General features: G+C 38.2%; 4 protein-coding genes across 4 annotated transcripts; 1 reads left to right on the top strand and 3 right to left on the bottom strand.

The window, feature by feature from the left end:
* Window positions 1-1,687: 1,687 nt before the first annotated feature.
* On the bottom strand, window positions 1,688-2,662 carry LOC140539766 (odorant receptor 131-2-like). Its single transcript, XM_072662524.1, has one exon. It carries the CDS (start codon window positions 2,660-2,662, stop codon window positions 1,688-1,690), a length of 975 nt encoding a protein of 324 aa, XP_072518625.1.
* A 3,414-nt stretch (window positions 2,663-6,076) lies between these two features.
* On the bottom strand, window positions 6,077-7,051 carry LOC140539765 (odorant receptor 131-2-like). Its single transcript, XM_072662523.1, has one exon. The coding sequence runs from the start codon at window positions 7,049-7,051 to the stop codon at window positions 6,077-6,079; it is 975 nt and encodes a 324-aa protein (XP_072518624.1).
* Window positions 7,052-9,502: 2,451 nt separating this feature from the next.
* On the bottom strand, window positions 9,503-10,477 carry LOC140539762 (odorant receptor 131-2-like). The gene has a single exon (XM_072662519.1). It carries the CDS (start codon window positions 10,475-10,477, stop codon window positions 9,503-9,505), a length of 975 nt encoding a protein of 324 aa, XP_072518620.1.
* Window positions 10,478-15,317: 4,840 nt separating this feature from the next.
* On the top strand, window positions 15,318-26,026 carry st14b (ST14 transmembrane serine protease matriptase b). The gene is made up of 19 exons (XM_072661593.1): window positions 15,318-15,711; window positions 17,070-17,229; window positions 17,324-17,454; window positions 18,811-18,881; window positions 18,973-19,163; window positions 19,290-19,325; window positions 19,412-19,646; window positions 20,417-20,559; window positions 20,658-20,755; window positions 20,866-20,975; window positions 21,241-21,374; window positions 21,610-21,714; window positions 21,904-22,014; window positions 22,106-22,225; window positions 22,799-22,921; window positions 23,059-23,242; window positions 24,150-24,424; window positions 25,335-25,468; window positions 25,546-26,026. The coding sequence occupies exons 1-19, from the start codon at window positions 15,670-15,672 to the stop codon at window positions 25,708-25,710; spliced, it is 2,568 nt and encodes an 855-aa protein (XP_072517694.1). The 5' UTR covers window positions 15,318-15,669; the 3' UTR covers window positions 25,711-26,026.
* The last annotated feature ends 709 nt before the right edge of the window (window positions 26,027-26,735 follow it).

The following is a 26,735-nucleotide window of genomic DNA, read 5'->3' as shown; positions in this document are numbered from 1 at the left end:
AAGCTGTAATTCATGGACCATATTGATCCATATGCGGGTGCTGTTTATGTGTATTGTGGTTTGACCTGAGTCTGTTCAGAAACCTTACACATTCATTAAGTATTTTACTCTGATGCTTGATGACACTAAAATATACACAATACAAATGTATCAGAACATGACTTATATAATATGTCTTTCGTCAGACTAGCATGTATTCCAGATTAGCTTTTGGTATTACTGTGACATGAAACAGCCAATCAGCAGTTCAGTTAACTACTGTTGATGGCAAAATCCTAAATCAGAATTGAATGAATAATGACCCAATTCAAGCAACTAGACTGTATAGTGTTATCCTTGGAGAGTTTTTACAGTGTTGTACATGACAGGCATTGATATAAATCTGAACTTTGTTTAAATCTGCATAATTGTCAAAGAATTCTGTAATGAAATCTTATGTGGCATGTAAAAAAGGTTATGGCATATGAAATTATTTTTTTCCAATAGGTTGCATTCAGCAAATAAATGAAACTTATGCTCTTAGAATTGCATATGTTTTATAGAGAACTTGTTTAATTGAGGACATCACAAAAAAACAAAAAACTAATTTAACTAATTTCCAGCTAAACTGTCTGTTGTGTGGCTGTCTGTACAGAGATTTGGAAAGATTTCCAGAGGCATTAGGCAGTTCATATTATTTAAAAATATATATTATTTTAATGAATAAAAATGGCAAATTGGGCAGTGCATGTTCCTTGTGTGTGATGGCATCCTGTCTATCTCTGTTTCTATTCAGCTTGGCATTTCTGAACATATCAGGGGTAAATAGTAGCATTTAGAAGTATTTGCTTTTATAGTCTGTCTTTTAGACTATGCTTTTTGTGTTTACGGTTTAGAAGGTAAAACTAGCATTTGTTTACAAGGTAAAACTAGCATTTGCTTTTTGGTGGTGTCAGTTTGGTCCCACTTAGAGGCAAAATATTCTTTGATGCAGCACATCTTCATCACCTATTCAAGGATTGCCAAGGTTCTATACAGACCATTGAACCCTACATTAGAGTAATGCTAAAGAGTTATTTTGTAAAGACAACAGGTCTATATACACAATGCAAAGAACCATTCAGGTGTTTATGGTTCTTTAACTGGTCAACACCTTCACTGCCTAAAAAAGGTCCCTACAATATCCCTAACAGTTATGTTTACTATTGTACAAATTCACAAATAAAAATATATTCAATTATTTTATACAAATATATAATTTTCAGGAATTGTACACTGCAGTTTTAACATATTTGTAGTTTGTAGTTGCAGTTTTAACATATGGCATCATCTCTCTGCCTGTTGATGAGAGTATTCAGGCAAAGGAGCAAAAAAACTTCACATCACTACACACATTTTTCTCTAACATAGCTCTTAATCACACCCCTATCAGATATTAAGGGTTGGTTCAGGTGTGTGTACTGATCTTTTGGTGATCATTTGCATTCTTATTTCACATATACTCATATATATTATATTATATATTCTCTTAATATGAAAACATTCTTCTCACATTCAAAAAAGTGTGTTGTTTCTCTTTGTTAGAGCTGGAATTAATTGACCAACAGGATCACAGTTGAAGGATCATTTTAAACAGTTTTTAACATTATCTTCCTATTTCTATACAACAGAATGGTCACCTGTGGTGGTATGCATTAGACACCATTGTTCAAAGCACATTGATGGTTGCAGGTTTTACTCTTCTAGCTGTAAAGCAGAAATAATATTTGAATAAGGGCCGTACAGCATCATCTCTCAGCCCATAGATGAGAGGACTCAGACAGCGAGGCAGAATCAAGACAATGAGAAAGTTAAGATATCGCAGGTGGATAAAGAGAGAGTTACTGCTACCAGTCATCATATAAAGCATTCTCTCTATGGTGCTAAAAAGAAAGGAGGTGAGGCACAGGCCTAGCTGAATGAGGTGCAGCAGCACAGTCCTGTGGGCTTTCTTAGCAGAGTTTTTATTGGAGGACACAGACCTGGCTGTGATCATAATGCTGATGTAGGTGAAGATGATGATCAGCGTGACTGAAACAAAATACAAAATAATAAAGCCTTGAGCCTTATCAGCCTGCCACTTGGTCACAAAAAGTTTCTCTCGTGTGCAAAACGTAATCTTAACCAGATGGTTTGGATCAATGATGAATTCATATATGATGTCTGTTACAAAGTTCAGGGAGCTGAGAAACCAGATGACTCCAATGGCAATGAAGGTGCTTCTCTGGGTGGCAAGGGTGGAGTGCCTCAGAGGGAGGCAGATTGCCACATAGCGCTCCAGAGACATCAGGGCCAGGGTCAGAGGAGCATTCTGGGAAGTGCAGCTGGAGATTAGGACTAACAGTAAGCAGATGGCTTTGGCTACATGGAGAAGAGCAAGGGACATGGCATACATAACAGTTGTGACCAACAGCAGGACAGAGTCATTGAATAGCATGTAGCCGAAGAGAATGTACCGAGGTGCCTCATGGAAAGCAGGCTTGCTCCTTAGAGCGAAAAGCATGATGCAGTTTATGTAGACAAAGAACAGAGACATGAGCACCACCACTGCAATCTTGGTCCCAGTGGCAGCATCAAAGTCCACCTTGTAGGCTTGCTCATATGTGAACAACTGCTTGTCATTTGTGCTGTTGGTCCCCGCCATGCGCTGCAGAAAAATAGACATAAGGCTCATGAAATCACATGCTGAACCAACAAAACAGGTTGATACTGAAGCAAGTATTTTACATAAGGGATATTTATTTGACTACAAGTTGAATATCAGCTTTACAAATGCTGTCAGAAAAGGACAGAGAGGAAAAGAAAGACAAGACACAAACCTATGCTTTAGGATGAACAAATGCCACAGACTGGTATGCTTCCATGTGCTGCAGCTTCTGGTCCTCAAATGCAAGTGCCTCTAACTCCTGGATTTATGTAGGCTCATCAGGGTGGGTCAGTCAATGTCTCTAATGGGCACATACGAAAGTGTGTGTGTGTGTGTGTGTGTGTGTTCCAGGGAACCATGTGCATTTTATTATTTTTAACAAGACTGGCGAGAGCCTTTAAGATTGAACAAAATAATACTTACTATACTGTGAGATGTTGGCACAGTTGTCCCATGGTCATCAAATTGGATCACCAGCATCAATATGTCATGCTACAGCACGGCTTTGAGTGTATTACTGTGATAATACCTCAGTTCTATTGCTGGTATTTATTATTATATATTCAGACACCAAAGGAACGATTAACTAGAACGTTCACTTTCAATATGCCCAAATGTTTGTGGACACACGTTCAAATGAGTGCATTCAGTTACTTTAAGTTGAACCCATAGCTGACACCGTTGTGCAAATGCATACTCACACACACACAGCTTGTCTAGTCCCTGTTGAGAAGTATTGACTATTTGGAGCAGAAAAAACATGAATCTATTGGCACCATGCATAATGTCAGGCATGAGCTAGAGGAGTATGAAGCCCCTCAGTACTGAGTGGTGGAGAGGTGGAACCCTGTTCCCAGGAATGTTGATGCTTCATCTGATATTTTTTGGGATGAATGCAATCAGATCCTCACAGCAATGCTCCAGAGTCTAGTAGAAAGCCTTCCCTGGACAGGAGAGACAGTTACTCTAACAAAAGCAGAATGAACTCTATTGTAATATCCTTGATTTTGGAAGAAACAAATTTCAAACAAATAATGAATGTACAGGTGTCTGAATACTTTGTCTATAAATATATATGATGGACATATATGATGGAAAAAAGTTATGAAAAAGTTGCTTTATGAGCTGCTGCATATAAACACTAAGGAAACTCTCTTCTCAATCATATGGATTAGTTTCTACTTATTTGCATTTTGGCTAATTCACCAATATGTTACTGTTAAAAGCTTAGAGAGAACCTTGTTGTTTGTAATAAGAGTGTAATTTTTTTTTCAGTGATGTGTGTTGCTGTTTGCTAATGGTTCTATTCTTTTATTCTTCATTGTATTCATTTCTTTTCTAGGTTGGTTATGTGTCTTTTTTAACTTGGCTGTTACTTTTTTTAGGGCTTCTGGTTTGCAGGTACTGTTTGAGGCTGGTTTTGTTTTTGTTTTTTTCTCAGGTGGAACCATTTCATGGCAGGCTCTCTCAAAGTTTACTTTTGTTTGTACAAAAATAAGAAATGTTTTAAAAATACATTGTAACTAAAATATATTATTAATCCCCAAAACCTGATAATAATGTTCTGGCTGATTACTTGTTATTACCGTGGAAATTTCAATGTAACAAATATTATTTATGATAAAAGGGAAAAATGGTCTGCATACATACCTTTGGTTGCCAGTTTACTAGGTACACGTATACCTTTTATATGTTGTGTGTATATTCAAAGGGCTAAAGGTTCACTAACCTTTAGCTATTCATCAGTGGTCAGCCACAAGACCACTGCTGTATGGGTATTTCTGTTGAATGGATATTTTTGTTATCCCAGCATTGACACTAAATGAATTAGATTCATGCATACCAATGCAATACACATCATCATGTAAATACCATGTTGGTGCCACTGCTGTGCTGACAATAGTGGTTCTCATGGTGGCTATATGTCCATTAATGTGGCTGATAAATTGAACAGCAGCAAATGGGCTACAGTCAGTGATTTAAGGTTGCAAACATACACCTATATGGTAGGCCTACTTAATAACATGACTGATAAGTGGAGGTATGTGGTAGGCTTACCTAGTAAACTGGCAACACAATGGCCATTAGAGTAGTGGTTCTTAAAGCAGTCTTCATATTCCAGGCAGTCCACATTTTTCTCTAACATAGCTCTTAATCACACCTCTACCAGATATTCAGGGTTGGCTTAGGTGTGTTAGGAAACATGAATACCAGGTTACATGTAACAAGGACTTTCACTGTCTAAAACTGACTTACTACTATATGTGAGAATTTCCAGAGAAGCTAGACACATTTGATTGGCTTTTATAGTCTGTCTTTTAGACTATGCTTTTTTTGTGATCGGTTGACAAGGTAAAACTAGCATTTGTTTACAAGGTAAAACTAGCATTTGCTTTTATGTGGCCTTATTTTGGTACCACTAAGAGGCAAAATATTCTTTGATGCAGCACATCTTCATCACCTGTTCAAGAACTGTCAAGGTTCTATACCGACCCTTGAACCCTACATTAGAGTAATGCTAAAGAGTTATTTTGTAAAGACAACAGGTCTATATACACAACGCAAAGAACCATTCAGGTGTTTATGGTTCTTTAACTGGTCAACACCTTCACTGCCTAAAAAAGGTCCCTACAATATCCCTAACAATTATGTTTACGGTTGTACAAATTTAGAAATTAAAATATATTTAATTATTTTATACAAATATATAATTTTCAGGAATTTTACACTGCAGTTTTAACATATTTGTAGTCTGGAAAAACAACATATGCCACCATCAGGTTTTACTCTGCTAGTGCTATAGAAACAAAATGATTTTTAAAAAAGGACTATATGGCATCATCTCTCTGCCTGTTGATGAGAGGATTCAGGCAAAGGAGCAAAAAAACATCACATCACTAAACACATTTGTCTCTAACATAGCTCTTAATCACACCTCTACCAGATATTCAGGGTTGGCTTAGGTGTGTTAGGAAACATGAGTACCAGGTTACATGTAACAAGGACTTTCACTGTCTAAAACTGACTTATTACTACTATATGTGAGAATTTCCAGAGAAACTAGACATTTTGCGAATGCCTTCATGATTTATTCTTTTGGTTAAATTAGGGACTTAAAATAATGAATTCAGCAGAAATAATTTTGCATTATTATATACTGATCTTTTGGTGATCATTTGCATTCTTATATTACATTTACTCAAATATATTATATTATAATTATATATTCTTTTAATAAGAAAACATTCTTCTCACATTCAAAAAATTATGTTGTTTCTCCTAGTGGAAGCTGAAATTAATTGACCAACAGGATCACAGTTGAAGGATCATTTTAAACAGTTTTTAACATTGTCTTCCTATTTCTATACAACAGAATGGTCACCTGTGGTGGTATGCATTAGACACCATTGTTCAAAGCACATTGATGGTTGCAGGTTTTACTCTTCTAGCTGTAAAGCAGAAATAATATTTGAATAAGGGCCGTACAGCATCGTCTCTTAGCCCATAGATGAGAGGACTCAGACAGCGAGGCAGAATCATGACAATGAGAAAGTTAAGATATCGCAGGTGGATGAAGAGAGAGTTACTGCTACCAGTCATCATATAAAGCATTCTCTCTATGGTGCTAAAAAGAAAGGAGGTGAGGCACAGGCCCAGCTGAATGAGGTGCAGCAGCACAGTTCTGTGGGCTTTCTTAGCAGAGTCTTTATTGGAGGACACAGACCTGGCTGTGATCATAATGCTGATGTAGGTGAAGATGATGATCAGCGTGACTGAAACAAAATACAAAATATCAAAGCCTTGAGCCTTATCAGCCTGCCACTTGGTCACAAAAAGTTTCTCTCGTGTGCAAAACGTAACCTTAACCAGATGGTTTGGATCAATGATGAATTCATATATGATGTCTGTTACAAAGTTCAGGGAGCTGAGAAACCAGATGACTCCAATGGCAATGAAGGTGCTTCTCTGGGTGGCAAGGGTGGAGTGCCTCAGAGGGAGGCAGATTGCCACATAGCGCTCCAGAGACATCAGGGCCAGGGTCAGAGGAGCATTCTGGGAAGTGCAGCTGGAGATTAGGACTAACAGTAAGCAGATGGCTTTGGCTACATGGAGAAGAGCAAGGGACATGGCATACATAACAGTTGTGACTAACAGCAGGACAGAGTCATTGAATAGCATGTGGCCGAAGAGAATGTACCGAGGTGTCTCATGGAAAGCAGGCTTGCTTCTTAGAGCGAAAAGCATGATGCAGTTTATGTAGACAAAGAACAGAGACATGAGCACCACCACTGCAATCTTGGTCCCAGTGGCAGCATCAAAGTCCACCTTGTAGGCTTGCTCATATGTGAACAACTGCTTGTCATTTGTGCTGTTGGTCCCCGCCATGCGCTGCAGAAAAATAGACATAAGGCTCATGAAATCACATGCTGAACCAACAAAACAGGTTGATACTGAAGCAAGTATTTTACATAAGCGATATTCATTTGACTACAAGTTGAATATCAGCTTTACAAATGCTGTCAGAAAAGGACAGAGAGGAGAAGAAAGACAAGACACAAACCTATGCTTTAGGATGAACAAATGCCACAGACTGGTATGCTTCCATGTGCTGCAGCTTCTGGTCATCAACTGTAAGTGCCTCTAACTCCTGGATTTATGTAGGCTCATCAGGGTGGGTCAGTCAATGTCTCTAATGGGCACATACGGAAGTGTGTGTGTGTGTGTGTGTGTGTGTGTGTGTGTGTGTGTTCCAGGGAACCATGTGCATTTTATTATTTTTAACAAGACTGGCGAGAGCCTTTAAGATTGAACAAAATAATACTTACTATACTGTGAGATGTTGGCACAGTTGTCCCATGGTCATCAAATTGGATCACCAGCATCAATATGTCATGCTACAGCACGGCTTTGAGTGTATTACTGTGATAATACCTCAGTTCTATTGCTGGTATTTATTATTATATATTCAGACACCAAAGGAACAATTAACTAGAACGTTCACTTTCAATATGCCCAAATGTTTGTGGACACACGTTCAAATGAGTGCATTCAGTTACTTTAAGTTGAACCCATAGCTGACACCGTTGTGCAAATGCATACTCACACACACACAGCTTGTCTAGTCCCTGTTGAGAAGTATTGACTATTTGGAGCAGAAAAAACATGAATCTATTGGCACCATGCATAATGTCAGGCATGAGCTAGAGGAGTATGAAGCCCCTCAGTACTGAGTGGTAGAGAAGTGGAACCTTGTTCCCAGGAATGATGGTGCTTTATCCGATTTTTTTGGATGAATGCAATCAGATCCTTACAGCAATGCTCCAGAATCTAGTAGAAAGCCTTCCCTGAACAGTAGAGACAGTTACTCCAACAAAAGCAGGATGAACTCTATTGTAATATCCTTGATTTTGGAAGGAGCAATGATTGTAGAGGTGTGTGAATACTTCGTCCATAAAATGCACATATATGATGGAAAAAGGTTATGAAAAAGTTGCTTTATGAGCTGCTGCATATAAACACTAAGGAAACTCTCTCTTCTCAATCATATGGATTAGTTTCTACTTATTTGCATTTTGGCTAGTTCGCCAATATGTTACTGTTAAGAGCTCGGAGAGAACCTTGTTGTTTGTAATAAGAGTGTTTAGTTTTTTTCAGTGATGTGTGTTGCTGTTTGCTAATGGTTCTATTCTTTTATTCTTCATTGTATTCATTTCTTTTCTAGGTTGGTTATGTGTCTTTTTTAACTTGGCTGTTACTTTTTTTAGGGCTTCTGGTTTGCAGGTACTGTTTGAGGCTGGTTTTGTTTTTGTTTTTTTCTCAGGTGGAACCATTTCATGGCAGGCTCTCTCAAAGTTTACTTTTGTTTGTACAAAAATAAGAAATGTTTTAAAAATACATTGTAACTAAAATATATTATTAATCCCCAAAACCTGATAATAATGTTCTGGCTGATTACCTGTTATTACCGTGGAAATTTCAATGTAACAAATATTATTTATGTAAAAGACTGATCAGTTTAATGATAAAAGGGAAAAATGGTCTGCGTACATACCTTTGGTTGCCAGTTTACTAGGTACACGTATACCCTTTGTATGTTGTGCGTACATTCAAAGGGCTAAAGGATATTTTTGTTATCCCAGCATTGACACTAAATGAATTAGATTCATGCATACCAATGCTATACACATCATCATGCAAATACCACGTTGGTGCCACTGCTGTGCTGACAATAGTGGTTCTCATGGTGGCTATATGTCCATTAATGTGGCTGATAAATTGAAAAGCAACAAATGGGCTACAGTCAGTGATTGAAGGTTGCAAACATACACCTATATGGTAGGCCTACTTAATAACATGGCTGATAAGTGGAGGTATGTGGTAGGCTTACCTAGTAAACTGGCAACACAATGGCTATTAGAGCAGTGGTTCTTAAAGCAGTCTTCATATTCCAGGCAGTCCACATTTTTGTCTAACATAGCTCTTAATCACACCTCTACCAGATATTCAGGGTTGGTTCAGGTGTATTAGGAAAACATGAGTACCAGGTTACATGTAACAGGAACTTTCACTGTCTAAAACTGACTTCTACTATATGTGAGAATTTCCAAAGAAGCTAGACATATACTCATATATATTATATTATACTTATATATTCTTTTAATATGAAAACATTCTTCTCATATTCAAAAAAGTGTGTTGTTTCTCTTTGTGGGAGCTGAAATTAATTGACCAACAGGATCACAGTTGAAAGATCATTTTAAACAGTTTTTAACATTGTCTTCCTATTTCTATACAACAGAATGGTCACCTGTGGTGGTATGCATTAGACACCATTGTTCAAAGCACATTGATGGTTGCAGGTTTTACTCTTCTAGCTGCAAAGCAGAAATAATATTTGAATAAGGGCCGTACAGCATCGTCTCTTAGCCCATAGATGAGAGGACTTAGACAGCGAGGCAGAATCAAGACAATGAGAAAGTTAAGATATCGCAGGTGGATAAAAAGAGAGCTACTGCTACCAGTCATCATATAAAGCATTCTCTCTATGGTGCTGTAAAGAAAGGAGGTGAGGCACAGGCCTAGCTGAATGAGGTGCAGCAGCACAGTCCTGTGGGCTTTCTTAGCAGAGTCTTTATTGGAGGACACAGACCTGGCTGTGATCATAATGCTGATGTAGGTGAAGATGATGATCAGCGTGACTGAAACAAAATACAAAATATCAAAGCCTTGAGCCTTATCAGCCTGCCACTTGGTCACAAAAAGTTTCTCTCGTGTGCAAAACGTAATCTTAACCAGATGGTTTGGATCAATGATGAATTCATATATGATGTCTGTTACAAAGTTCAGGGAGCTGAGAAACCAGATGACTCCAATGGCAATGAAGGTGCTTCTCTGGGTGGCAAGGGTGGAGTGCCTCAGAGGGAAGCAGATTGCCACATAGCGCTCCAGAGACATCAGGGCCAGGGTCAGAGGAGCATTCTGGAAAGTGCAGCTGGAGATTAGGACTAACAGTAAGCAGATGGCTTTGGCTACATGGAGAAGAGCAAGGGACATGGCATACATAACAGTTGTGACCAACAGCAAGACAGAGTCATTGAATAGCATGTGGCCGAAGAGAATGTACCGAGGTGCCTCATGGAAAGCAGGCTTGCTTCTTAGAGCGAAAAGCATGATGCAGTTTATGTAGACAAAGAACAGAGACATGAGCACCACCACTGCAATCTTGGTCCCAGTGGCAGCATCAAAGTCCACCTTGTAGACCTGCTCATATGTGAACAACTGCTTGTCATTTGTGCTGTTGGTCCCCGCCATGCGCTGCAGAAAAATAGACATAAGGCTCATGAAATCACATGCTGAACCAACAAAACAGGTTGATACTGAAGCACGTATTTTACATAAGCGATATTCATTTGACTACAAGTTGAATATCAGCTTTACAAATGCTGTCAGAAAAGGACAGAGAGGAGAAGAAAGACAAGACACAAACCTATGCTTTAGGATGAACAAATGCCACAGACTGGTATGCTTCCATGTGCTGCAGCTTCTGGTCATCAACTGTAAGTGCCTCTAACTCCTGGATTTATGTAGGCTCATCAGGGTGGGTCAGTCAATGTCTCTAATGGGCACATACAAAGTGTGTGTGTTTGTGTGTGTGTTTGGGTGTGTGTGTGTTTGTGTGTGTGTTTGTGTGTGTGCTTGTGTGTGTGTGTGTGTTTGTGTGTGTGTTTGTGTGTGTGTGTTCCAGAGAACCATGTGCATTTTATTACTATTATTATTATTATTATTATTATTATATTTATTAAGACCCATGGTCATCAAATCGGTTCACCAGCATCAATATGTCATGCTACAGCATGGCTTTGAGTGTATTACTGTGATAATACCTCAGTTCTATTGCTGGTATTTATTATTATATTTTCAGACACCAAAGAAATTATTAACAAGAAAGTTAACTTATAATATGTCCAAATGTTTGTGGACACACCTTCAAATGAATGCATTCAGTTACTTTAAGTTGAACCCATTGCTGACACCGATGTGCAAATGCATACTCACACACCTATAAATATATACACGTGTGAGTATAACTTATATTTTAATACCCTTGATTTTGGAAGAAACAATGAATGTACAGGTGTCTGGATACTTTGTCTATAAATATATATGATGGACATATATGATGGAAAAAAGTTATGAAAAAGTTGCTTTATGAGCTGTTGCATATAAACACTAAGGAAACTCTCTCTTCTCAGTCATATGGATTAGTTTCTACTTATTTGCATTTTGGCTAGTTCACCAATATGTTACTGTTAAAAGCTCGGAGAGAACCTTGTTGTTTGGAATAAGAGTGTTTAGTTTTTTTCAGTGATGTGTGTTGCTGTTTGCTAATGGTTCTATTCTTTTATTCTTCATTGTATTCATTTCTTTTCTAGGTTGGTTATGTGTCTTTTTTAACTTGGCTGTTGTGGAAAGCGTGTGCAAAGCATGGTTGCCGTACAGAATCATCTCTCAGCCCATAGATGAGAAGGCTCAGATAACAAGGAAGAATGAGGATTCAGATATCTTAAGTCTGTAAAGAGAGAGTTGCTGCTACCAGTCATTCTCTACCAGCATTCTCTTTGTGGAGTTGTATAGAAATGAGGGCAGGCATGGGTCTAGCTTACAGAAGTGCAGCAGCACAGTCCGATGGGCTTTCTTAGCCTTAGAGTTTATAATGGAGGACATAGACCCTGTGTAACTTAACCTCTATAAGCATTAACACTTGTATGTTGTGTGTTGAGGTTTAAATACATGTGCACCATGACATTATTTGAACCTGCCATCTTGTAGGGTGCTTTACAATCACACATCCCATCAATGCTGAACCTCCATTTCTGAACCTCTTAAATATTACAGCAGTCATTGCTCTTTCGAGACTCCAAAGAACTCTCATCTTCTTCTATCTCAAGAAAAAAATTAGAAAGCAAATGACTGTCCATACTGAAATAATGGTGATGTGTGTATTTTGGGCTGACCAAGTAGTAAGAGAGATAGCCCCGCAACTGAGAGGCTCAAAACCTAGGACACCCTAGGTACCCTTGGTTGTGCCCAGGTCATTCAACCCTTACTGCCCCAAGCAGCATTGTTCTGCTGGCAACACTGTGTTTAAAAAAATATATCAATGATTTCAGTGAAATGAATGATTTGAGGATGAATGGAACTAATAGTTTCCTATTGCATTCATCAACAGTGTAAAAGCTAACATTTAAGAGACAAACAAAGTAGGCCTCAGACAGAATCCTAAAAGACAGCGATGAAACAGCAAAGTTAAGATAGACAGACCAAAGCTCATGGGTACAGGTACAAAAACACCGTCCATGCCTGTTCCCTGGTGCCCCCATTAGTACTTTAATGAATCATTTATGCTTTCTCTGCCTATCATTTGTCTAATCCTGTCATAGAAGTGAAAACATTGTCTCCTTTGGGACATAAACTATGACGTATTCATACTCTGTGGACATAACCTTGGGAACTGTGGAGCACTAACTTTGAGTTTATTTACACAGACACTTACAAACAACAAACAGGGAACGGGGCTGTATGTCCATGCATGTCCCAAAAGCAGATGACTCATGCAATGTTGAGTAAAGGTATAAGCCAGCTTATGCTATCAGCTAGTCAGTTCAGTTTGAGATTTGAATGAGCTCCATGGCTCCAAACCCCATTGCACGCTCATGGCTTTCCACAGAGGACCCTTGTTTATCTGCTTTACATGACAAGTGCCATAAAGAGCTCTAGGACTTTGAATAATTAATGCAGTACCAGTGATCCTTAAGCATGTTTTGAAAATGTTCCCCGGTGTGTTTCACTCACAGAAGCGTGACTCAAAAACATGTTTGCTATGGAGTTGTCTGTATTTTCACTTTGCACACAAGAGGATTAAGTGTACTTTTGATGAACATTCAGGCCTAAACTTTGGTAACTCTAAGTCCAAATCTGAATAGGTGATGGTTTTAATATGGGCCTGAGTTAAGCGCACTAAGTAAGAACCTGTGACTCCAAACTCTTTCTGTGAGAGGGTGTGTGGTGGTGGTGGTTGGGGAAGGGGGGGTAATTTGCTGGACCTTTATAGTGTACATATGAAAATAAAAGCTCCAGATAATTTATTTGTTTGCTCAAAAGTTACTCTAAAGTTACTCTAAATTAATTTAGCAATTAATGTTTGATTACAACATACTGCATATGTGTATCTCAAAACATCTATGGATAACAAGGTCAAGAGAACCTGCAACTTTCGGACATTATTGGTATTATGTAGGCTAAATTGGTGGGTATGAAATTACCAGTACATGTAATTACATTAACTAAGTTAAATCAATGTTACTTTAATGACTCAAATACAAATAAAAGTAACTACCTTGTAGGAATAAATTAGTATCACATTCAACAAAGTACTAAGATCCCTATTGAGCTGCACACTCAGCGTTTATTGGTATAGGAACCTAGACTTGATCTCTTTAGGACACAAATAAAGTGATATTAATGAAAGTTCTTAAGGAACTGAATGTTAATGAGTAAATCCAATTTACTCCTGACAGATATATTTGAAGATAGGTAAAAGTATAAATCTTAAGTTAAGTTAACTATTTACATGAAATTACTCACTCTTAGCAAGAAGGCCTACAAAATGTAATACCCTACATTTTAATGTGAGTAATTATGACCAGAGATGAAAGTTACATTTGCTCAGTTCCATATACTTAAGTAAAGTTTGATTGCCCTGATCATTTTGTAGGTATTCCTTCCATTTGCTACAAGGTAAGTGTAAACATTGAACTCTCTAAATGACAAAGAAAAATTTTTATTAGACTAATTAATGACACACTTCATGATTTATATCTTACTTGAACAAGCAAAGGCATCAGAGTTGCAAAGTTGCAAAGTGTGTATTTACATGCACCTGTGTGAACATATCATATCATGATAGCAGTACTTTTGAGCACTCATCACCAGTCAGATAAAGTAAAGGTAAAGTAAAGTGCACGTATTTGTCACTGTAAAGTGTGCACTGTATAGCGAAATGGGTCCTCCGCATTTAACCCATCTGTGGTAGTGAACACACACTCACACACACACTAGTGAGCTAGGGGCAGTGAGTACACACACACGCACCCAGAGCGGTGGGCAGCCAACTCCAGCGCCCAGGGAGCAGAGAGGGTAAAGGGCCTTGCTCAAGGGCCCAACAGTGGCAGCTTGCCAAGCCACAAAGCATATGAAAACTCAATATATTTAACCATGGTTTATAGTAGGGATGGCAAACCCTACTATGGGCCACATCACACACAGTCCAAAGGTCAAGGGGGCTGGACCAATATTTATTGGACAGCCTGCCACTGTGTCTAATCTTTTTTTTAGAAAATGGCATAACATTCTTGATTGCTAATGCTAATTTTTCTTCTATAGTGTACAAGTGGTAAAGCAGCTGGATGACCAAACCAAACCGAGCCTCCATCCAACTGACTGCACTAAAGATTCTGCCTCTGCCTCTGTGTTTGACTCTCTGTTGTCCCGCCCCCAGCTGAAATAGGGATTCTGATTGGTTCTGCTTCAGTGATTGACGTGTTTCCTGTTCGTGTCTTCTGGTTAGTGTCCGTGTGGTTTAGGGAGAGTGGGTTTGTTTAGTAAGCGGCTGAACTCTTACCTCAATAAAAATAATTTAAAAAATCACCGTTGAGAAAATGGATTCTGGACTTACTGGCGGGCTGGATTACAGCCTTTATTGGGCTGTGTGTTTGCCACCCCTCGATTAAAGTTATGGGCAGAACAGCAAGAAAAAATGCTATATTAGTTTATGCAGTTTTTTTGCCGGACTAGTGCTGGTGTGTATATCAGCTTTTTAATAACAGGGTTTAAAAACACTACAGGTTTTGTTTTTAATGGTGTCTATGGTGTTTTAGTAGGAGAAACCTTATATTAACTCAAATTATCTTTATTAAACCCCTTAGTAAAATAATTTAAAAAAAAAGTAATAAATCAGTGTAGGCTATTTTCCCACCTGTTCTCAAACATAACATGAGGGTTACCGAACTGTTCAGTGGACTTCTGTAGTCTCCTTTCTCCACTTACCCCCACCTTTCCTGAGATTTGTCATGCAGGTAATCTACAGGAAGTGTAGTGCATTTTCTACAGGTTTTTCCAGAGTCACACGGAGAAACACCTGCTATAGCGACTACCCCTTTAGTTTATTGCTCATGGCTGTGAAGCTGAGTGCTTTTTACTTTAGTCTGAACAGAAGAGGGGACTAGCCTGTATTAGAGACTAATGGTCCTCCCTCACCAGGTGTCCAAGGAATTCAGTAACTTGTTCTGGACCTGATTCGGACCTGGGCTTCACGACACACCTATAACACACAGCTCGGCGGTACAACGGCCTCGATGACACTGTGAGGGCGAGAACAAGACCGGTTTGTCTGAGGGACTACCGGGGCCACGGGATACTAAACCTTCCTGCATCCAGTCAGTATCATGGAGCCCATGGAGAAGGAGGTTAACAGCCCAGGTCCTCCGGTATGGTGCCGTCCTTTATACATTATAACTTTCCCGTATTGTGTGGACGAGAGTGCAGAGTGAAACTCATGAATATCACCAGGCCCTACGCCCATTTCATTACTACACTGTGGTAGTGTGTGTGTGTGTGTGTGTGTGTGTGTGTGTTTGGGGGCGGTGGTGGGGAGGTGCCTGGGGTCGTCACTAGATTTTGTTGTTTAAAGTAGGTTTGGAAAGTTGGTGTCCACAGGCAAGGGGTTAGCAGTAGAGGGTATTATAATATGCAGATATTATAGGCATATTAGCTGTATTGTTTGTTTTATTGATTGGCTTATTTGTGTGTGTGTGTGTGTGTGTGTGTGTGTGTGTGTGTGTGTGTATGTGTGTGTGAATGATTTTGAATCTTTGATATTTCTTCTATGATGTTTACCTGATGTCACAGTTTTTATGACCAGTCTGTATTTCATCCAATGTCATTTCTTATAGGGCATATAATTCATCCACACAAATCTAGAAATGTATTGTATCCATTTAAAATGACATTAAAACTACTTCTGGTTGTTGATTAGATTCCTAAAGTAGATTCAATTTCCTAAGCCTTGCTTTTCACAGTTGTCTACTTCGGGTTCTGTTATGATCCAGAAAAGTAGAAACTATATCTTTAATGTGTCAGAATGAACTATGTTTGCACAAATAATAGTATAAATGATTTAAGTATCTGTGTGAAATATGATTGATGTAATAGCTGACTTCAGCAGGCCTGTAGCACTGCTAGCTTTCCATTGATGTGATTCATATTATTTACAAATACATACATAATGCCTTTCTGCCATGTTTTTCTTCACCTCTAGACAGCACTACCTGGTTGTGAGCGTGTTATTTAATGTCATTTTTGATGAATACAGTATAAAGCATTCTTGTCTACAGGACAAAAACTTGCTCTTCCCTGACAACACAAGAATGCTTGAGTGATACTTGAATGACATGACCCATGAACAAACACACCACATGCCTCCTTTAAAGGTGTGGATGGAATGAAGGGTGTGGATTCAGAACATTTTGTTTATTAGTCTTGCATTGCGTCTGCTTTTGTGTTAACAGTAGTCGTCTCCACTACTGTGCCCTTTATCACAGGGTGTCAACATAACAGAAAGGTGGAAAAATTGAATAGACATTATAAGTGATCTGTGCTTTCACACATTGATCTGGTGTTTACATAGTGACTGCACAGTCGCTATGTTAACTGTGTAACCTAGAAACTGTATAGCTTAGAAAGTTATTTAACTATATAAATAATATTGTTACATAGGAAACAAAGCCCTTAAAAAATTAATTGCTGTTATTATTTACCTGTCTGTTCTGTACTGACACACCTGTAGGATGATAGCCTGGACGCCTCAATGCAGTTTCTCCCTGACTCTGAAGCTAAGAAGATGGAGAATACAAGATTTGCATGCAGAACCATCGTAGTAACCGTCCTGATTATATTAGCTGCTGTCCTTGCACTGCTAGTTGGCCTGCTGGTGTGGCACTTCCATTGTGAGTACTCTGACACTACACAGAATCAATTCAGAATTTGTTTTTTTTATTTTTATAACATTGATCTTTTTACCTGTTTTACCTTTTTCTGCAGTAAGGACAGAGGGCAGAGTGAAGAAGGTATTCAGTGGTTCCATGACAATATCCAATCACAATTTCTTAGAGGAATATGAGGACTATAACAGTGTGCAGTTCAAAGAGCTGGCCTCACGGGTCTCAAAACAAGTGAGTTAGTTATTGATGACATTTCATCCTGCTTTGGTTTTATTAGGCCTGAAATATAGGCACAAACAAACCATACTCCACTTTACACATAGGGCCCAACCAGTGTATCAGTACCCCAGTATTGCTAAACAACATTGACAGTAACATTGAGATTGTGACAAACGTTTCACACACTTTTTGTTTTCTTGGAAATCTGGAGACCACAGATTGCCCTATTTTATACAGATTCACAATTACAAGGCACACAATTAGGGTTAAAGTTTACCTAAGTAGACTTGCAACACAAATTAAATGAACTATCAGAAGTTTTCAGAAGTTACATAAAGAGGCGATAGCATCACAGTAACACATTTGCTCATTTAGAAAGGACCACAATCACACAGAGATCTCCACCTAAATGATTCTGACAGTAAATGTCACAATCTATCTGGATTTAGTCACATTTAGTTACAAACATTTAAGGAATGTTTAGTGACACACTGCTAGGCATTGAAATTACTGCTCAGTGTTTTAGTTGTACATTTCTCCAGCATTTCAGTTGCCTCAGTGAAAATATATTACTACAAAATCGCATATTGGGGCGGCGTTCACTGAGGAAAACAGAGAAAATATCTTGTGTAGAAGGTGACCCGCCTTCACTCGTCATTTGCTTGGCTGCGCTATCTGCTAGTTTGAGGCCTTTTTCGCTCATTGGAGCCTGGTATCATGGTGGTGTTCCATGTTTATATCAAATGCCACACTGTTCATCATCAAAGGTAAAGGTGCACATATTTGTAACTGTACTATGTACAGCCAAATGTGTCCTCCGCATTTAACCCATCTGTGGTAGTGAACACACACACACACTAGTGAACTAGGGGCAGTGAGGGCAAGATCCACAGATTCTAATAAAACAAGCAGAAGTCCTGGTACAGTGACAAATAAACAACAGAAAGAATTATTTATATAATTGTTTTATTATACGCAAACAATATCTTTGTGATATTAAATGTAACAACATCTGTCCACTTTGACAAGATAGAAGAAGAGATCCAGACAATCCAGTGTTTTTTTGTGTGCTTTTTTTATTGATAATGATGCAAGAAAATGAGGGGACAAAGCGGAAGTGCTAGATTTCACAAAAACTATAAAACCTTTTATTTCAGTTTTTAGTTTAACACTTGAATCATTACTGAATCACTAAAGCACTCATAACATTCAAAGTATAAAACAATCTAAAATAGAGAACTATAACATGATTGCCTGATGTTTCCAGTATCATTACATCAATCATACAATCATATGATCATACAATAATTTTTCTTGTTGTGTAGGCCTGGCATGCTTCTAAGTTTCCCGTTCTTTTTATACCTTTAGATGAAGGGTGTATACAGTCATGAACCAATACTGTCTCGCTATTACATCAACACCATTGTTCAAGCCTTCAGGTGAGTAGGTTAAATTCAGTCATACCTTTCAATGTATCTGATTGTGATTGCTTTTGAGCTCACATAAACAAAATGTTGTGCTCTCTTTCAGTGAGGCCAGTAATGACACTGTCGTAGCCTACTACCTCTCTGAGTTTAATGTACCAGTGGCTAAGGCATCTGCTGTAAATGAGGCCATTAAATCCATTGAGCAGGACGAGGGATCTAAGCAAGGCCGCAAAAGACTAGGCCTGGAACACAAACCTTCCAATTCCCTGCTTTTCAAAAACATGATGTCTGGAGGTAGCCAGGACTTGTCTCACAGCCGCATAATGTTGCTTATTTTATGCAAATGTGTTTTACTGTCAGATGCCATGCATTTATGGTTGTGGTTACATTTTGAGTTGTCGTTTTTAATCCTTCTTACAGCTGTGGATGCTCGAATGGTTAATTCCAATCTTAGAGGTGAGTAATAAATATTTGCTTTTCACATGCCAGATCTGTACTATCTGGTTTTAGGTTTGTACTGAGCCCTTTGTTCTTTTTTTCAGGTCACTTTAAGAATGCCCACCACGCTCGTACAGGAGAGACAGGCTTTATCCAGTCTCCAAACTTTCCCAATTCTCCTTACCCTCCAAACATCTATACTGAATGGCAGCTCCGTGCTGACCCTGCTCACAGAATCAGGCTGGAGTTTACTGCTCTGAACCTGGAGAAAGAGTGCCAAAACGACTTCATCAGATTATATGATTCTCTGGTTCCCACTGAGAAGCAGGTCATGGTTGAGTAAGTCTTCTTTGCTTTTACCGTCCCACACTTGCTTTGTTTCTTGGCTCATTGACCATTTTATCAGACACAGTCATAGACATGGACATATTAGGACACCCCATTAAAACATATTAAAGCATATGGACATTTGATCTTCATTTGAATAATATAGATAGATGGAGGTATTATAACTAAACATACAACTGGAGAGTGTCTTTATTAAAATCATGTGCAAGATATAATTAATAGTAATTGTAATTATGTAATTAAATGCAGATCTTTTGCAAGGAAAACATTAGGACCCCCACACACACATTTATTACAACTGAAAATGTCTAAAAGTAGAATCAGGTGCAGCACATCAGTTGCAGATGATTGTTAGAGAAGAGCTTGGAGGAGGCTGCCTTATTTAAAACCATTGCAATGCAATTGATTATGGATATTCCACGTTTGTTTAGTGTACACTTTTTGTACACTATAAGTTATGGAGCTTTGTGGGATTGTTACAGTGCACTAAAAAAAATTTAGCACTACACTTTCAGACACCTATACAAAATGGCAGAACCCCAAAATAGTGCACTACATAGTGAACAGGGCACAGTTTCAGAAGCAGCTTTGGTTTCTCGCAAGGTTTCTTAGAGAGTTTTTTTTGCTGTTATTGCTTGGATTTCTGTAGATCTGTAACAACACAAACGAACCACTTGTGGAAACGCTGTACAAATACAATTGAACTGAATTGAATTTAAATCTTTTTTGTGACCAATAATTTGTCCTACATGTTTACACAGGAAATGTGGATACTACAACCCCACTGAGCAGCCGATGTATCTCTCTTCTGGAAATGTTATGTTAGTGACACTTGTCACAAATGGAGAGAAGAATTTCCCTGGATTTAGAGCAATATACTCTCAGGTCCCGATAGAAATCCAAGGTACATTTTACAAAGTGATGATAGAAAAGAGTTCTCAGATGATTCTGTTTATTATGTTGCACAACACTAACAGTTAACTCATTTAAACCTTCTCTTAGGGTGTGGTGGGAAACTGACAGGAATGAATGGCACATTCTCATCTCCTGGCTTTCCTTCCTACTATCCTCCTAAGATCCAGTGTGTTTGGGACATTGAGGTACAAAACAGTTGTTTAATGGATTATATAAATTATTTTTTAACATATAAGCATAATCTCTTATCCCAGTGTGGTGTGTCCAATTAATGCATCTGTGTGCTGTCTTTCAGGTTCCTGCAGGAAAGCATGTCAGAGTGAAGTTCAACAAGTTTTCTATGCGTGAGCCAGGAGAGACCCCAAACCACTGCCCTAAAGACTACCTGGAGATTAACAACCACAGGTTAGAAATGTGAACATACTGGGACCAGTGCCTTTTCTATTGGTCTATAGGTGAAAGTGATCTAAAAGTGGTACTGCACAGTTCTTTCTCCCGTCTTACGTATCAGTTCTCCGTTGCAGATATTGTGAATTTTTTCATTTAATTTACTGACAAACGTCAATCATTTACAAGTTAATTGGACAGTTTTCTCACTCTTATATATATTTCAGTGGTCTATAACAAAATTCCAGCTAGCTAATAATATGCTTTTTTTCATGTGTTTAAGGATGTGTGGAGAAAAACCTGCAAACACAGTGCGCTCTAGCAGGACCAACCAGATGACAGTCAAATTCTTCTCTGACATGTCCTATGTGGACATGGGCTTCTCTGCAGAGTTTGAAGCATTTCAGCCCAATAATCGTATGTCATACAGTTCCTTCCAAGCACAATAAAAACCCTTCTCTGTAGCATATTTATACTAATGTACTATTATAGTAACACAGTATATCATTACATATCATTACATTTGTTATATTTATACAAAATACAATACAAAACATTATATACTATAAAATTTTATTATTTAAACAATATATATAATGTACTATACTACTATACTTACTAGTAATAATAATATACTGCCTTCTTTCCATAGCTTGTCCTGAGCAATTCCAGTGTGATAATGATGTATGTGTTGACCCCAAACTGAAGTGTGATGGCTACGATGACTGTGGAGACATGAGCGATGAGAGGGATTGTGGTATGTACACTGCTGGCTCATTCCATCCGGATTAACTGGACCACACCTTTTAACTCCCAGCAAGCTTACGCATGCATTGCCACTTATTTTATAATGAGGCAAACATTATACGAATACTCACTGCAAAAGAATCTTTAATCAGGGCGTGGAGAGAAATGTGTCCCCATAACATCTTTTTTACACATGTAGTGTGTAGTGAGGAGATTCATGTCAAATGCAAGAACGGCTTCTGCAAGCCCAAATACTGGTGGTGTGATGGGGTGAATGACTGTGGTGACAACACAGACGAAGAGAACTGTGGTGAGGACGGAATTTCAGTACTGATTTTAGTCATGACCTTTGTTTACGGTTATGCAAATATTTACAGTTGTCATTTGCCATCTGTCTACAGGACCTCTCTGTAAAACCTGGGAAGTTCCGTGTCGGAATGGCCGATGTGTCCCCGAACACAAGAAGTGTGATGGCCATAATGACTGTGGGGATGGCACAGATGAATCTGAGTGCCCAAGATGTGAGCACACCTGTTACATTCAGAAATTAACTGTTCTTTAGATTTTAAAAGATTTAGCCTATTCAAACTAGCTCAGGTTTTTCTTGGGTAAATAGCAAAGCACTTTTGCGCTCTGGATAAGAGCATCTGCTAAATGCCTCAAATGTAACGTAAATGTAAAAGAAAGCTAAAAAAGAGTAACTCACAAATGTTCTGTAGGCTGTCATTATTGATTATATTAGCAGTATTTATTATTTTTATGTATAGTTTTGTTTGATTCTAATTTGGTATGTTTACCTTTGTTTTATTTTTATACTTTTTATTTATCTTAACTACTATTGTCAGTTATTGCTATTAACAATATAACTGTTGTTTTCTGTTTTATGTTTCCAATTTATTTGTTTGTTTGTTTTTGTTGCTTTTGGTTTGTTTAGTTGAGATTTTTACTTAGATTTACTAACTTTTTGATTTAATACTTCTTTTAATTTTGCATGAAATGAAACCCATATTTTATGTTTTGGCTCACCTACATTAGGGTCACCCTCAATCTACTAATCATTTTGTATCTGCATGTGCTTCGTTTTGTGCTTGTAGCTATAGTTCTCAGCTGCTCTGAGTACACCTACAAATGTAAAAATAACAATTGCATTAGCAAGCAGAACCCTCAGTGTGATGGGGAACAAGACTGTGAAGATGGTTCAGATGAAGAAGACTGTGGTAAGCTCAAACAGATATCGCAGCTGTTGTAATTTCTGTAATGATTTCTCTTAAACCACACGTTTGTCCGTCTGTGTCTCCATGTATTATTGTAGACCTGCATGCATAGATGTGACCATGCATGTGATTTTCTGCAGACTGTGGTACAAGACCCTACAAAAGTTCCCGGATTGTGGGCGGCGAAGAGTCCAGTGAAGGCGAGTGGCCCTGGCAGGTCAGCCTTCACATGAGAGGGGAGGGTCATGTGTGTGGAGCCTCTGTGATCAGCAGCCTCTGGCTGATCACTGCTGCGCACTGTGTGCAAGACACTGAAAAGTTTAAGTAAGCAGACACTGTTCTCGTATTCTGACACTGAGTGCATGCAACCATCTGTCTAATCCACACTGCTTCCCTCAGCTCAGTCCTTTCTCTTCGGTCTTTTTCATGTTCTCTTTTACTTTAACAGTACTATTTATTTCATGAATTTACCAGAAAACCCTGTTTAAATGTCAAAGGGAAACAGATCTTACAGTTCTTACAGACGAATCTGGGTGGCCTCCCCCCTAGTCTCCTTCTTGCACAAGGGCAGCCTGCTCCAGCCTGCTCCATTTCTTAATGATGGATTTCTTTGTATCCATCCTCTGACTGTTACTCTTCAATAACCTTTTCTCTGATTTGTGTGGAGTGTTCTTTTTGTCTTTATGGTGTATTCATATCCAGGAAAATAGTGACCAGACGGGTGTCTTTATTCTACAATCACTGCGCTCACTCACTTTTACAGGCACTGTAGTGGATAATGCTATTGAATATACACTACTGTTCAAAACTTTGCAACCAGGGTTTCCAGTTATATAAATATATATAGACCATCAATATATAAAATGAATATACTATTTTGTGCAACTTCAGTCAATCTTAAAAAATAATATTAAATCCTATAAATACATAAAGAACATTATTTATCACTGAATACCTTCTTGTCGTTGCCTAAATACATGGTTTATTGAATACAGCATCTAAGATAAGCTTCTGTTGTGTAGTTTAGAGCATATGGTTTTTTTTATTAAATACAAAATACACTACAAAAAGTGGAATAAGTTGAGTTTGAAATTTGATCTTCCCTCATGCGATAAAGTATATACTTCAAGTGGAGTTGAAACATTGAAACATCCTTAGTGTGAATTTGGAACCAAATGCCACCTGCATACTATCTCCATGCACAAGCCCTTATGAAGAATGTGTTGTGCAGGTATTCTCAATCGGACCAGTGGGAGGTCTACCTGGGCCTGCACACTCAGCATCATGCTAGTGAGGGGTCAGTACAGAAGAACCTGAAGCGGATCATTTCTCATCCTGAGTATGATCCCAAGACCTATGATAATGACATTGCTCTGATGGAGCTGGATAGCCCTGTCACTCTCAGCCAAAATATCTGGCCTATCTGCCTTCCTGCAGCCACACATGAGTTCCCTGCAGGTCTGGATGTGTGGATCACAGGCTGGGGCCAAACCAGAGAGGAGGGAAGTGAGTACAAGTTTTTTATAAGGCAGAGAAGTTCATTTGATTAAGCGCTATAATGTAATGCCATGTATGTAACCATACAACCAAATTACATGCTTACTAGGGCTAAAATGCATTAGTGCATCATCACATATCAGTCTTAAGGGCTATATGCATCAGTATTTAAATATTAGAATGGATTGTTGTTTTATTAATAACTATAATTATATTCATGAAAGTATGGATCCAGCACTAGTTGACTTCACTTAATCCCTTTTTTTTTGCATTCAGAAGTCCTTGATTATCTGAATGATATGCATTGTGCATTTGCTGTGAGAAGTGCTACTCAGTAATGTCTTCCAGGTTGGTCAGACACTAGAGGTCGCTAACCACACATGAATAGGAACCTATCAAGGTTTTGAGCAAATGGTCAATAAACGTTATACAGACAAATGCACTGGACTTTCCAACCAATACATAAAGTATTACATATTTGAACACTGCTTTCATATATTTAATAGATTTCTAATAAGACCCTATGTACATAAATTATGTCAGTGAGGGCAAACCACTGTTCTCAACCAAAGAGTTCATCAGCAGTTCACCAACCAATTAGCACTTATTAGCACCTTTTTGCTATAGAACTTTTCACTGACTCATGTATTTAATTATTTTATATTATTAATTATATTATTATATTGTTATGCTTTGTAAAATTAAAGGTAATGTGTGTTTTTAAATATATATATACACACACACACACACATATATATATATATACATATATACATATATACACAGGATGGTCTTACAGCATGGTAAATCTCAAAGAGAATGGTTTATACTAAATCACTGTAATTAAGACATGTATGTGTGTACATGAAAACATTATGGTGCTGATAAGTACTGTATTGTCTTTATGTTCCTGGCTTAGGTTTAGCAACAGTGCTGCAAAAAGCAGAGGTCCGCATCATCAATGACACAGTCTGCAATCAGCTGATGAACAACGAGGTCACTCCACGCATGATCTGTGCCGGAGTTCTGACTGGGGGAGTGGACGCCTGTCAGGTACAAAAAAATAGCTTATTTAGCTGCCATTCAGTTCATCTGTTTGTATTTAACTCTCATCCTCCATCCAACCTTAGGGCGACTCAGGTGGGCCGATGTCCTCCGTAGACCCAGACAGTGGGCGCTTGTTCCTGGCTGGAGTGGTCAGCTGGGGGGACGGCTGTGGCCGAAAGAACAAGCCTGGTGTTTACACCCGGGTCACTAAATATCGCAACTGGATCCGAGAAGAGTCTGGGGTATAGAAGCGTTACGTGGTTTTGTGAGATTTATCTCCCTCCCACCTACACTAAGAACCGTTATTTATATGAATGTTTATTATGCAGTACCTGCTATGAATTATTCAGGTGCTAATGTAAGATGTTATGTACTTATGAATGTGACCATAAATGTGAGTCCACATATGATTAATGGGAAAAAAGTTTTCATTGTTTAATTGATTATTAATCAGTTTTGTTTGTTATGGTACTCTCTTACCAGTTAGTCATCATATTTGATTTGACCATGATTTTTTTTATGTTCTTATTTTAATTATTTCTGTGATTCCAGATGATATGCCAGTGGTGATATTTGTAAATATTTTAGTCATCTTTCATTTTGGTGTCGCTGCATTGTCATGTTTTTTGCACACATTGTTTTTGTATGCATGTTTGATTTGTATAAATCCGCTCAAACTGTTTCCGGAATGAAAGACATCCAACAAAATGTATTAGTGGTCTGGATTTACAGGCCTAAATTGAGATAGAAGGGTAAAAGTGTTTGAACTCAAGTGCCATTTAGATTTTGTGTATATTATTTAAAACTGTCAAAAAATGTCTGTCATATATTTTAAACCTAAAATATATTATTTATCATTTCCATTTTTAATGTGCATGTATCCTCCCACTGTGTGTCTTTTCAGCCCCAAAATATTTAATTAGCATAAAATAAATAAAATAAGCTTTTTTCTTTGTATTGGTGCAATAATGCAACTTTAAGAAAAGTATTGAAACTAAAAGTGTTTCTTAGTGGAAAAAATGTAGGAATGCAGGATATGGTTAAACTCACATATTTGTTTCTTGGCTCTGTCAAATTATAAATCTTGAAATGTAGCCATTTACTTTGTTTACTTTACCATTATTACTTTCCTGCATTACAGTCAGATGCACAGATGCATAGACAGTTCACAACACTTAATTATGTTCAGATGCAGTTTGAGACCTAAGTGGGAAATATGCATTTGGTGTTTGATGCAGTTTGTTAGAATCAGGTAAATCCTGGGGTGGATTTT

This window comes from Salminus brasiliensis, chromosome 18 (genome assembly GCF_030463535.1).
Source record: "Salminus brasiliensis chromosome 18, fSalBra1.hap2, whole genome shotgun sequence".
NCBI lineage: Eukaryota > Metazoa > Chordata > Actinopteri > Characiformes > Bryconidae > Salminus > Salminus brasiliensis.
The sequence above is the reverse complement of the archived record's forward strand: the minus strand, read 5'-3'. Positions and strand labels throughout refer to the sequence as shown.

What these genes read in the sequence shown, in the direction of transcription:
- LOC140539766 (XM_072662524.1), bottom strand. Translation starts at nt 2,662, where the DNA reads ATGGCGGGGACCAACAGCACAAATGACAAGCAGTTGTTCACATATGAG.
- LOC140539765 (XM_072662523.1), bottom strand. Translation starts at nt 7,051, where the DNA reads ATGGCGGGGACCAACAGCACAAATGACAAGCAGTTGTTCACATATGAG.
- LOC140539762 (XM_072662519.1), bottom strand. Translation starts at nt 10,477, where the DNA reads ATGGCGGGGACCAACAGCACAAATGACAAGCAGTTGTTCACATATGAG.
- st14b (XM_072661593.1), top strand. Translation starts at nt 15,670, where the DNA reads ATGGAGCCCATGGAGAAGGAGGTTAACAGCCCAGGTCCTCCG. An exon ending in TTCAGATGAAGAAGACTGTG is followed by an intron (nt 22,922 to 23,058) that starts GTAAGCTCAAAC and finishes GATTTTCTGCAG; the next exon opens with ACTGTGGTACAAGACCCTAC. An exon ending in CAAGACACTGAAAAGTTTAA is followed by an intron (nt 23,243 to 24,149) that starts GTAAGCAGACAC and finishes TGTGTTGTGCAG; the next exon opens with GTATTCTCAATCGGACCAGT.